General features: G+C 39.9%; 1 protein-coding gene across 1 annotated transcript; it reads left to right on the forward strand.

Annotated features, from left to right (window-relative positions):
• Nucleotides 1-117: 117 nt before the first annotated feature.
• Nucleotides 118-13543, forward strand: LOC123519329 (alpha-(1,6)-fucosyltransferase-like). Its single transcript, XM_045280550.1, has 10 exons — nt 118-326; nt 954-1108; nt 2217-2400; nt 3001-3166; nt 4270-4456; nt 5114-5351; nt 6087-6263; nt 6713-6863; nt 7371-7510; nt 8342-13543. The coding sequence occupies exons 1-10, from the start codon at nt 118-120 to the stop codon at nt 8535-8537; spliced, it is 1803 nt and encodes a 600-aa protein (XP_045136485.1). The 3' UTR covers nt 8538-13543.
• Nucleotides 13544-13765: the final 222 nt, after the last annotated feature.

Raw genomic sequence — 13765 nt, forward strand, 5'->3', positions numbered from 1 at the left:
GAGAGAGAGAGAGAGAGAGAGAGAGAGAGAGAGAGAGAGAGAGAGAGATATTACCACATAGACAAATTCAACTTAAACCTAACCCAACGTAACTTCTCTTTCCACAGACGTGAGAGGATGAGGTGGGTGGGTGGGTGGGCGTGGCGTGTGGGTGGGGCTCTGGGGGTCATCTGGCTGGTGGGCGTGGCTCTCCTGGCTCCCCCCGGACCCCTCTCCTCCACCAGTGACCCGCACCTGTCTGAACGCCTCCACCGGGCCGTGCAGGAGCTTGATGTCCTGAAGAAGCAGAATGATGATATTAGACAAGTCCTGCAGGATTTCACTCAGTAAGTCATGCACACACACACACACACACACACACACACACACACACACACTTGTTTTTTATGTAAGGGTTCTTAGTTAATGGCCCCCCAAAACAGTATGAAAATTATGGTTCCCAAGTAATGTAAAAATTATGATCCAATATTTAAAAGGATACGTAATTAAATGGCCCAGTCAAGGTGCCAGTTCCCACAGAGAGTGAACAGAGATATCTAAACAAGTGAGAGAGACTGCCTGATGCACGATATCTTAGCACCCACAGGCACTAATGTCACCCTTGTTATGTCCCTTACTCACATCACCCTTGCACTTTTTCCCTCTTTCTCAAGGGCATCAAAAATATGTATTGAAAAATGGCCCACTAAAATATGAGCCCTCACAATAGGTATTAAAAAAAGGTCATCTAAAGTGTAAGTCCCCAAACTAGGTATTAAAAAAAGGTCAGCTGAAATGTATGTCCCCAAAATAGGTATTAGAAAAAAGGTCCACTGAAATGCAAGTCCCTAAACTGTCAAATGCTAATAGAAAACAGGATAAGTGTCTCGAAACTTCTATACCTCTTAAATCACCCATACCTTGTCTCCTGTAGCCCTTCATCCCTTCAACACCCATCACCTTGGCACCCACAGGCAGGTGAAGTCGCTGAACAATGAGGGGGCGGAGGCGGTGGCCAACACAGTGAAGAGCAACAGCAATCCGGCAGTGGTGGCTGAGCTGCAGAGGAAGCTGGAACATGCACAGAGGATGCTGCAGCAGGCTGATGTCACTGCAGAACGCAAGTCAAGTAAGTGCCACTCTCACTCACAATTTCTCTCTCTCTCTCTCTCTCTCTCTCTCTCTCTCTCTCTCTCTCTCTCTCTCTCTCTCTCTCTCTCTCTCTCTCTCTCTCTCTCTCTCTCTCTTGCTTATCTCATTTTGGTGTGTGGAAATCTTGGTGTGAAGGAATTTTGGTGTCTATAGAGGTCTGAATGTAAAAGAATTCTTGGGTCTTTCTTTGAGTGTGAATGTAAAGAGATTTTTTTTTTTTTTTTTCTTTCTTTCTTTCTGGAAGTCTTGATGTAAAGAAGTTGCTCTGTGGAAGGTCACACACATGCACATTTTGTCACTGTCATCACTCCAGGCTTCTCAAACTTCACTTCTTCCTTGCAGTTTGAATTAGGTTAAGTTACATTATGTTAGGTTAGATTAAGCTAAGTATCTCTGTAAACACTTGAATATTCCCATACATCAATTATAACTAAGCACATTTTTGCCACTCATTTTTTTAGCTGTTACCCTAGATTAAGTCAGGTTAAATACAACACCACAAACACGTATTTTACACACAAACCATAAAAAAAAACATATTTCCACCAAAATCCAGACTCTTCAGGCTTCATTCCTTTTATAGAATTTGAGTTAGAATATATAAGAACTCATATTTTACTACACAACAATCATAAGCACATTTTTTCAGCATCACTCCTTCACTGGAATTTGAGCTAGAATAGGTTGGGCTAAATTAAGTTAGGTTAGGTTAGGTTAGGTTACATACAACATCATAAACACTCAAATTTTTCCACACAACAATCATAACAAGGACATTTTCCACCATCACTACAGGCTCTTCAGACTTCATTCCCTCTCTAGAATTTGAGATAGAATAGCTTTGATTAAGAAAGAATATGAAAAAGCTTTGATTAGATTAAGTACAACAGCACAAACACTCATAATTTCCCACACAACAATCATAAACACATTTTTCTTCTATCACTCTAGGTTCTTCAGACTTCACCCCTTCCCTGGAGTTTGAGGTAGAATAGGTTAGGTTAGATTAAGTTAAGTACAACACCAAAAACACTCAGATTTTCCCACACAACAATTATAAGCACTTTTTTCCACCATCACTGCAGGTTCCTCAGACTTCACCCCTTCACTGGAGTTTGAGCTGACGAGGAGGCAGGTGGAAAAGGGAGTGCAGGAGATGTGGTGGTATACATGCGACCAACTCCACCAGCTGAGGAAGCAGGTGGAAATGTACACAGAAGCCAAGGATCACATTGATCAGATCCTGGAGGAGGGTCTTGACCACACCAGGTAAGTAAGGGGGAGGGTGGTAGGTGGATAGATGGATAGATGGGTAGATGGTGGGATAAGTCAGTATTGGGTAGGGTGATGGATGGATAAACATATAGATTGATTGTTGGATAGATTAGTAGATGAATGAACAGATAGATTTGTAGATAAGTAGATTCATAGATAGATGGATGCTTAAGTAGATTAGTAGACAGATAGATAAACTGTCATAATCTTCTACTTATTCTTTGTCTCATCACCATTACTTTCAAAAGGCTGTAGTGGCAGTTGCACATATTTTTAAGGTATTTCTACAATTACAATGACAGTTTAGCAAGAGTACATTTTTTTTTTTTTTTTACTGGAGAAAAATTGTTTTGTGAATATGGCTGATCATCTCTGTGGTCTTTCAAACTAGTTGTGGTGACATTACACAGATTTTCAAAGGGTGTTTTTACAATTCTAGCAATAGATAAACAATTTTTTTAGATTAACAGGAGAAATAATCTAGAGAATCCGGCTAATCATCCTTATCAACTTTGTAAACAGTCATAGTGAGAGAGCAAAGCATTCATGAACGTGGCTAAAAGACTCATAACTTTCTACCTCTTTTCACCCTAGAGTCATCCAATACGACATGAATAAGCTGAGTAAACTGGATGGTCTTGGCACTTGGAGAGAGCAGGAGGCAGCAGACTTGAGTAACCTTGTTCAGAGGAGGCTACATGATCTCCAAAACCCTCCAGACTGTAGCAGAGCGAAGAAACTTGTGTGTAATCTGAACAAGGTGAGCAGGGTGGGGAATGCCTGATGTGTGTGTGTGTGAGGTGATTGGATTTGATTGATATGGTGTTGTGGTGTTTGTGTGTGAGATGGTACATTGAATGTGAGGTAAAATATTTTGTTTCCTGAAGACAAGGTAGGATGATGTTGTGTAGTTTGATTATTGCTTGAATGTTGTGCTTGCTAAATATGAGATAAAATATTTTGTTGGTGAAATATTCTTGAATGTGATGTAAAATATTTTGTTTTCTGAAGACAAGATAAGATGTTGTGTTGTTTGATTGTTGCATGAATGTTGTGTTTGCTAAATATAAAATAGAATGTTGTGCTGTGTGAATGCAAGATGAAGTGTTGTGCTCTCGAATACAAATGAAGTGTTGTGGTCCTGCATACTGATGACTTAGGCAATAGGTTCTGTGACCTTGCCTTGTGTTGGTTTACTTCTTGCTGTTTCATAATCCTGTTTTATTTTCTAGGGTGGCATGGAGGCTTCTCACAAACACCAAAACCTTGAAATGTAATCCTTTCACTGTCAAATAATTGCTCCCATGATTACTTACAAGTCTTCAGAACATGTTTTTTTCATAGCATAATAAAGTGTTGTAGAAAAATGCTCTGAAATGCAGATACCAGTATATTGTGATATTGTGTTGCAAGGAAACAGTTAAGAATATATACACTTATGTTTTCTTGTGTTGTGTTGCATTATGTTACAAGAGGACACTTACAAATGCTCATATGCTTTTTATATTGTGTTGCAAGGAAGCACTCAAGAATACATAAAGTAGAATGTGTTATGCAGTTGTCTATCTAGTAATTATGTGTTGCTGTGTTGTGGGGAAGAAACACTTACGAACACATACTAAAGCACTATGTTGTATTGTATGGGTGTGGGTATGGCTGTCAGACCCATCACATGCTGTACTTTTAGATTGTGTTGCTGTGTTGTAGAAAAAAATGGCCTACAAACACATACTAGAGAACTGTTATGTTTCAGGGGTGTGGGTATGTCTGCCACACCCATCACATGCTAGACTTTTACATTGTGTTGCTGTCTTGCAGGGAAGAAACACCATACATACTATAGAGCATTGTGTTATGTTGCAGGGATGTGGGTATGGCTGCCAGATTCACCATGTTGTGTATTGCTTCATCGTGGCATATGGTACCAAACGCACCCTCATCCTCAAGTCCCGAGGGTGGCGCTACAACAAGAATGGATGGGAGGACGTATTCCAGCCCCTTAGTGACTCCTGCACCAGCCCCACCGGCAACACACACTCCCACTGGCCAGGTAAGGCTCCTCTTATTGCTTTGCTGGAGGTTTTCAAGGGTACAGCAGCTCATTAGAACTGTTTTCAAGGGACACTGAAGCTCATCATGACTCTTTTCAAGAAACTTAAAAATCCATTAGGGTTTTTGAGAGACAGAAGCTCATCAAGACTGTTTTCATGGGGCATAGAAGTTCATTAGGATGTGAGAGACACAGGAATTCATTAGGGTTATTGCAAGGGACAGCTCATGTTTGCTTTCAAGGGCCACAGAAAGACAAGATTGTTTTCAAGTTCCACAGACGTGTGTGTGTTGATGTGAGGAATTGTTTATGTGTATATATTTTGGCAGAATTGAGTTCAACTGATAATTTTGTGTTTTTTTTATGCTGAGTTATCACTATTTTTCTCTTTTATTTATGTGTATGTATTATTTATGCATACAGATGCTTTCTTGGGTTGAATATTCTGGTATCTATTGGTCTCTTTTGGTAAACAGTGTGCACAATTATCTGTATAAATTAATCAATGTACATGAATGAGTGAGTGAGTCGGTTTATGAGTGTAAATGAATAAATAGATAAGTCAGTGAAGTAAGTTAGTGAATAAGTAAAGGAATAACCTAGCTTATACAACACACCACACCCAGACTCACATTAACACCTCTCCACTTGCCGCAGGAACCAACGACACACAGGTGCTGGACTTACCAATTATTGACACACTATCCCAACGGCCACCCTTCCTGCCACTGGCCATCCCTAAGGACCTGTCGGAGCGCCTGACACGGCTGCACGGGGACCCAGCAGCCTGGTGGGTAGGGCAGTTCCTCAAGTACATGTTAAAGCCACAGCCCAAGACTCAGGAGATGCTGGACAACCTGTCAGACACACTAGGATTCCAGAAACCAATTGTGGGGTGAGTAGTGTGAAGGAAACAGAGAAAGAATTGATAAGTAAATGACTGAAATAGATGGACAGTGTGGCAGAGACTTTAGGATTTCAGAACTTGATTGTGTGCTGAAGTCTGGTGTGAGGAAATGTATGGATAAATTCAACTGAACTGACTAAATAGAAAAGATGAGATGAAAAGTAAGTAGCCCTTGTCCTAGAGCTACTTTTTTATATATCTGTCTGTAAACCAAGCTGGCAATCCCACATGGTGCAGCCTGGACAAAACACACACACACACACACAGCGTAGTGTAGTGGTTAGCACGCTCGATTCACAATCGAGAGGACCTGGGTTCGAGTCTGGGAAGCGGCGATGCAAATGGGCAAGCCTCTTAATGGGTAACCCCTGTTCACCTAGCAGTAAATAGGTACGGGATGTAACTCGAGGGGTTGTGGCCTCGCTTTCCCGGTGTGTTGTGTGTTGATGTGGTCTCAGTCCTACCCAAAGATCGGTCTATGAGCTCTGAGCTCGCTCCGTAATGGGAAAGACTGGCTGGGTGACCAGCAGGCGACCAAGGTGAGGTGAATTATACATACACACACACACACATCATCCACACTCCTGCCATTAACCTAAAAAGTTGCCTCTACCAGACTCACTTCACAATTGAGATCTGACTTCACACTACATTCTCTCACCACACACCTTTCATAACAGACAGGTCATTCCACATAACATATTTTTGCTCCACACACTCCAGGGTCCATGTGAGGAGAACAGACAAGGTGGGGACAGAGGCGGCCTTCCACTCCATCGATGAGTACATGAGTCACGTGGAGAGTTACTACACCACGCTGAAGATGACACAGCCTGATGTGGTGAAGAGAGTGTACCTTGCCTCAGATGACCCCACTGTCATCACTGAGGCGCAGAAGAAGTAAGTCTATTGCTGTTGTCTTCAGTACTGGTAGCTTATTAGTGTCAGCGGTGCAACAGAGATTTGGAGACTTAATCAAGTATCTTCCCTTCAATTCTGGGACACTTTTTTACCTTGAGATTTGTGTACGATTAGATCATTTTATTGGCATTAGGAAGGGTCTATGGAGATCAGAACATTAATGACCACAGTCTTTGCTATTTTAATCCCCCAACACAATTTTCTGAAGCTGTATAAAATCACCAGATAGTAACCAGAATGAACACTCATGGTACTCAAGGTATTAAAGGGAAGAGGAGTGATATTAGAGCTTAGTTAAATGTTGATGCATGACAGAAGCTAACAGAAAGTAGTTGTGGGAGAGTGAGGAATGACGTGGCACTCATTAAGCACACACATAGACATTCACGTACTGACTTCTTGCTTCCCTTCCATTCCCTTCCCGCCAGGTTCCCAGACTACTCATTCATCGGGGACTCCAACATAGCTCGGACAGCGGCAGTGGCTACACGCTACACTGACGCCTCCCTCAAGGGCATTATAGCAGATGTGCACTTCCTCTCCCTCACTGATCACCTTGTGTGCACCTTCTCATCACAGGTGAGGCTGAGGAGAGACTATTTTCAAAGGCCACAGAGATTAATTGTTGGGTTGTCAAGAGTGTTTTTGTACTTGTAATTATACAAATCTTGTTCATTTGTCACTAGAACTGTAATATCATTCTTAAAAAACCTGTGTAACTTTTGAAGGAAGTGGAGGTATGGTCAGAAGTGTTACAGATGTGGCACAAAGGTTTGTTATGGGAGAGTGAAAGGAATCACATTAGATTCATTAGAAAAGCAAGTGTGTTTTGTCATGTCTCACTCCAGTACACCTGTCTCTTTACCTCCCTCAGGTACTGAACAAAAACATTATATTGATGCCCGTTGACACACGTATCTCTTCCTCTGTTTCTCTTCCTTCATCAGACTCCTGTTATGTCTAGTTACCTCACACATTACTACATCTGTCTTCCTTCCCTCCTCACGTACGTATTAGAAGTCAATGTCTCCTACCTTCCACACCAGTACCCATCTCTCACTCTCTCTTTCCCTCTCCCTCTGCCAGGTGTGCCGCATTGCATATGAAATCATGCAGACCTTCCATCCCGACGCATCCAGCTACTTCCGCTCCCTCGATGACGTCTACTACTATGGGGGACAGAATGCTCACAACCAGAGAGTGCGCTTTCCCCACACACCTCGCAGGTAACACACACACACACACACACACACACACACACACACACACACACACACACACACACACACACACACACACACACACACACACACACACATACCCTCCATGGTGCGAGCCATAAACAACTAAGTTAAGGTTCTAATCTTAAGCCTCCCCCTAATCCCCATATGTATATTTTTAGTATGTATGTACTGCATTTACTGATAAACCATATTATTATTATTATTATTATTATTATTATTATTATTATTATTATTATTATTATTATTATTATTACACACACACACACACACACACACACACACACACACACACACACACACACACACACACACACACACACACACACACACACACTCTGGAACTCCTTATCTTCTTCTGTATTTCCATCTTCCTATGACCTGAACTCATTTAAGTCGGAGGTTTCAAGACATTTATCCTTTTCTTTTTGGCTAGTTGTCTCTGACTTGCACATGGACCAGCAACTAAGTGAATATTTTTTTTTTTTTTTTTTTTTTTCTCTCTCTTTTTATACTCTTTGTTGTCCTTGGCCAGTTTTACCCTCTCACAAAAAAGACTTGCTCCTTAAGCCCTACCAAATTCACCCATATATTTCTACCCTTTACTCTTCCTGAACCTCCCAAAACCTTCCCATTCATTCACTCACTCCCTCACTCACACTCACTCACTAAACCCCAAATCTACCCTTCACCCTCCCTAACCTCTCAAACCTCTCCATTCCCTCACTCACTCTCTCACAAAACCCCACCAGATTCACCCATACATTCTTTTCCTTTATCCTCTCTAACCTCTCAAAACATCCCATTCCTCCTCAGATCGGACGAACTCTCACTCGTTCCTGGGGACATTGTGGGAATTGCCGGGAACCACTGGGATGGCTACTCTAAGGGCATGAACAGACGCACTCGGCAGAACGGCCTCTATCCGTCCTACAAGGTGGAGGAGGTGGTGGACGTTGCCGACTTTCCCATTTATCCTGACAGCCAGAGCCAGAAAGGAAGGGGAGCGTAAATGTGTGTTTTCTGTGTGTGTGTGTGTGTGTGTGTGTGTGTGTGTGTGTGTGTGTGTGTGTGTGTTGATAGAAGATAACACATGCAATTATTTTTATCCTACATATATTGATTGAGAAGTATAGATTAATTTGTATTTCTTCCTGCTTCTTGTTTATGTATATATGTACATGTGTGATAATTATCTAGTGTATTTAATTCTGCGTCAGTATTTCACGTCTTTTCTCTGTCGTTTTAACTGTGGAGTTTGAAAGGCATACAGTTCTATATATTACAGTACAATATTGCATGGTTAGTAATACATTTCTGTAGCCTGATTTATAGAAAGTTGAATTATTTAGCTTCCTGTTGATTTGAGTGAATTGAGTGAAGAATGGATGAACGTAGAGAAAGAGAGAGAGAGATATACATTTTAAGAATTAACTAATGCAATACTCTTTTGAAAGCATCCATGATTTAACGAGAAACTGAGTTAATAATTATTGACATACGTCTCGAAACTAAAAAAATAACATTTGGGTTTGATGTGCCGCATGTAAACAGCGACAAACCACCCAAAAATCTTTCTGAGGCTCTTGACTTTTCATTTGTACAAGGTGAGCCAAAGACTTTAGACACCTCAGTACGTGTCTGATCTTTGGTTCACTCCTAGAATGTCGACGCTCTTGCCAAAAGGAGGGTAGTGTGCAGTGAAGCATGTGTTGGTGTACTCAGGGTAGATGCTGTTGCAGATTATGATGGAGGAAGAGAAGGAGGAGGAGGAGAAGGAGAGAGTAAATCTGTCACAAATAATGGAGTAGAAGGAGAGGAGTAGTTATAGGAATCACTGTGAAGTTTTAATGCAAGAGTTTAAGGAGAAAAGGAGAAGGAGAAGGTGATATAGAAGAAGGAGGAGGAGAAATGTGAGAAATGAGGAAAAGAGCAGTACTTATAGATATTACTTTGAAGTTTTAAAGAGCAGGGAGAGAATAAAGTGTGGAAGGAGGAGAACACTAGATATTATGTAGATACTTAAGGTGAGAAGAGGAGAAAGAGCCCCAGGGAGGGAATAGAAAGAGGCTAGGTATAGAAATAACAAGGAACACTTTAATTGAAATGATCTAGTAGAAGAAGAAGAGAAAGAAGGAGGAGGAGAAGGAAGATGGATTAAGAACTAAGGAAATATTCTAACATTAGATATTAAAACAGAGAGAGAAAAAAAGAGGAGATAGAAAACAGTGCAAAGAAGTGTTGAAATGAAAACCTCGCTCTAAAAGGATTATAAAGAAAATGTATAGCAAACATGTATTGATATTAACCATTGCAACGTCCTGCCATTGGTGTGCTGGGAGAAACATATGTGGCATTGTTTTCTTCACTGCAAGTTGTTGTTTTTCTTTGAAGATGCAGTTACCGGTGTTTGTTAATGTTCCGTCACCATGTTGATCACTCTGTGTTGTGAAAAAGTCATGCACTCCCTTTATCCCCTCCCCCTCAGTAACCAATTTTTGCCACTTTTCCATGCAGAGAAATGTGAGGAGTAGAGAAATGTTTGTCTGTGTAAAAGTATCATTCATGTTTGGAGATTGAGTAATGAACCACACTCCCTCACACCTCAGATTATTCCCCAGTTGTCCGTGTAAGCTTCTTAAGAGAGGCAGAGTTGGGAATAAACAGCATTTTTGGAGCTGATAGTTTGAGTGTGGCAACTTTATGAGACATTCTTTTAATAGTAACAGATTTTAATACCTGTTGTGCATGAGTTGTTTCCTTATGACTTGTGTTTTTAGCTTTTTATCAAATTTCTGGGGTTGTCTTAAGAGTTCATAAGTCAAACAACATACTACACTTTCTTCCTAACAAATTATTTTCTCAAGTTGTCCATACAGGGAAGTGTTTCATTGTGTTGTGAGGGTGTATGAGGCTACCAGATGCAGTGAAAAGTGGTTAGTTTTGTCCAGAAATCAAGAACCACACACCCTTTCCCTAACGGACCATTTTTAACAGCTGTCCATGTGTTTTGTAGCGTTACAGTGATGGACAAGAGGAGTAGAGGAGTGTGGGTCTGTAAAAAGGGTTGGTCGTGTTCAGAAGTCAAGCAACATACCATACTTACTCTCTTCCTCTGTGATTTAAGTTAGAGATAGGGAAGAAAACACTCTTATTTCCATGTATATATGTGCAACACTGTATTACGTACATTGTCCATGAGATTTTGTTAGATAGACATGACCTTCTTTCCACAGAACACCAAATAGTCTTACTCTAACAATGCGCATCTTTCAGTGTCATAAAAGTTTGTTGTTATCTTTTCTCCTCACTCCAAAAAATTATCTACATAGAAACATGCTAAAAAAAAATCACATCTCAAACCATAATAACAATTCACAATGCCATTTTTTCTACAGGTTTCATTTTTATAGACTATCTCCTGACCCATACACATCCATACAAACCACTGGCATAATTTCCCTGTTCTCCCAAAGAAAACTAAGCAATTGAAGCCCTTATGAAGATATACTAATGAGTCGATTTTTGACTGTCAGTGCATCTGGGAATAAACAAGTGTATAAAGATGAGTGTACATATGTAAATAAGAACCAGTTAACCAGTTACTCAGTGTTTCCCTCCACTTGTCAGTCAAGGGTCCCCTCCATTAAGTCGTTAGCAGCCAGTTACTACAGTTATCACAGTCATCACGGTTATTAGTTGTTATATTCACACGTCTTGATTACCACTTTGTAAGCCCCAGTTAGTGTGGTGCAGGTTACATGGGAGTTGGTGTCATTTGCATTTGTTTTCATTAGTCTCTACAGTTATCAGTTATTTCTTCCACACATCTCTGAAAAACTACACCATTTGAAGAGCTCCAGTTTGTTATGGTACAGGTTATAATGCAAGTTTGTGTTGTTTTCATGTAGTGTTGTATTGCTTGTGGTTGCTTGAATGGAGCCACTTGTTTTTACTTGTTATTGGTTGATTTTTTTTAAAGATTTTAGCTGTATTGGTCTGTTTTTTAGATTCAGGAGGAGAAAGACATTATGCTTTTTATAATGACTTGCTTCTTTTATGTCATTGATTGATTTTTTTATGATTATTCATAAGTTGTAAGTAAAATTTTAGTTTTCTTATTATTTATGAGTTAGAATGACTCTTGTGATATTTTTTTATTATGAATTGCTTCTAAATTATTTGAATGATGAGTATGAAAGGAGCTTCCATTTGATATGTTTTTATTCACCCAAAAGAAATCATGTTTATGCACCTACGATTGGAAAAAAAAATCCAGCTGTTTTAGAATATGAATATGAAAAAACTCAGATCTGCCATTATATTAACTGGGGTTTCAAATATGTAAGGCGATTCATGTTGACTTCAATATTTCAGAATTTAGCCTTTTCTGTGTCCCTTCAGTTCTGTATCTCTTGTTAAATATTGTAAAGATATCATATATACAGTGACTCTTCATCTTTTGGTTGGTGTTCTTGAATGTCCCAATGCTTTATCTCAATTCTTGGCAGTTAATGGGCTTTAGTGGAAGTTATTGAGGCTTGCAAGAGTGTTTTTGTGATTTGGTGATACTTTAACAGGTCATAGTTGGAAGTAGGGATTTTCAAAGGTGTTTCCAAGATTCTAGTTGTAGTTGTTGGGGGTTTTCAAGGGTGTTTTTTGTGATTCTAGCGATTAACATTGTAGTGGAGGTTATTAGGGTTTTTTGAGGGAGTTTTCATAATGCTAGTAATAGTTGAACATTGTAATGGAAGTTATTAGGGTTTTTTGAGGGAGTTTTCATGATCCTAGTATTAGTTGAACATTGCAATGTAAGTTATTAGGGTTTTCAAGGGATTTCTCATGATGCTAGTGATAGTTTAAGAGGCTGTTGCATAAGCTGAGATTTTCAAGGGAGTTTTCATGATTAGTAATAACATAACAAGCATATCACATCACCAAATAAATGAAAAAACACCCATGTGAACCTGACTAACCATCTCCGTGGCCTTTCTAAAAACAGCACTGATGAGAACCAAAGACTTAAGAACACCAGCCTCAAATATCTTAAAAACTACCTTAAACTTTTCTAACCATACATGGACGCGACATCTGTGATTGCCATTTACTGTACATATGAGGTTAACCGACCATCCCTAATGAGTGCTAACTACCTGGGAGGACGGCAGGTAGGCTCTTTTGTATTTAGTGAACCATGTGTGATAGTGTGGACTGGAGGGCATAATGTGTTCGTGTTTGGTGTAAGTGACCCCTTGGCGATCCTTGTCTCAGAGTGTTGTATACTGAAGAAACAGAGAGAAAAGAGAGGGAGAGAAAGAAAATGAGTAAGAGAGTAAGAGAATACTATTAAATAAGATTGTAAAGGAGAGGAAGAGAAAACTACTAAATAAGAGAGAAAATGAGAGGAACAGAAGATTATTAAGCATTGTGAGACTTTGTAAATGAGAGGAAGTTAGTGAAGGAGATGCTGGGAGAGTTAGTGTCCCTCATCTTGAAACCAGGAATTTATCTGAAAGGGAGAAAGGGGAGACAGATAAATGTTTCTCATCTTGGAGGTGTTAAATGCAGAAGGAAAAGAGAGGGATAGCTAAGTAAATGTTCCTCATCTTGAAAGAGAAATAAAATGAGAGAAGAAAGTAAATAAGTGTTTTCAAGTCTTATATTCAGCTGAAATTTCCATAAGAGAATAGCTGAAAAAACTAGCAATCATCTCTCTCGTAAGTTTTATATACAGATGACTTGAAGGAAAAAGGAGGAGAAATTAAGCGTTCCTTCATTAACTTTCTTATATAGCCAGAGTTTGCTTAAGGGAAGGCTGAGTGAGACGAGGCAAGTTATCCTCATCGTGGTTTTATATTTAGAGTGAAGGAAGGAGTGGCCAAGTGGGATGCAGCTGTAGGCATTCCAAGTCATGATAACCAAACGTGACATTCCTGTTTTATATTCGAAGGCTGAAGTGTTGTATGTGTCAGTTGCACTCGAATAAAAGAGAGAAAGTCAGTGTGGCTTGTGTTGTTACCTCCTGTTTTATTATCATTGTGTGTGTGTGTGTGTGTGTGTGTGTGTGTGTGTGTGTGTGTGATGCCTTGTCTGGGCCACCGTCCATGTGATTGTTGGCTTGGTGTATAGAGAGATCGTTAGTAAGTTATTCACTTATTTTCATGTATCTTATAATTGTATGGTTAAAATGGTTTATGTCCGGATACAAGTGACAGGTGGGGATAGCCAGGCATGTTTTAT

The sequence above is a fragment of the Portunus trituberculatus genome, chromosome 45, assembly GCF_017591435.1.
Source record: "Portunus trituberculatus isolate SZX2019 chromosome 45, ASM1759143v1, whole genome shotgun sequence".
In the NCBI taxonomy this organism is placed as follows: domain Eukaryota; kingdom Metazoa; phylum Arthropoda; class Malacostraca; order Decapoda; family Portunidae; genus Portunus; species Portunus trituberculatus.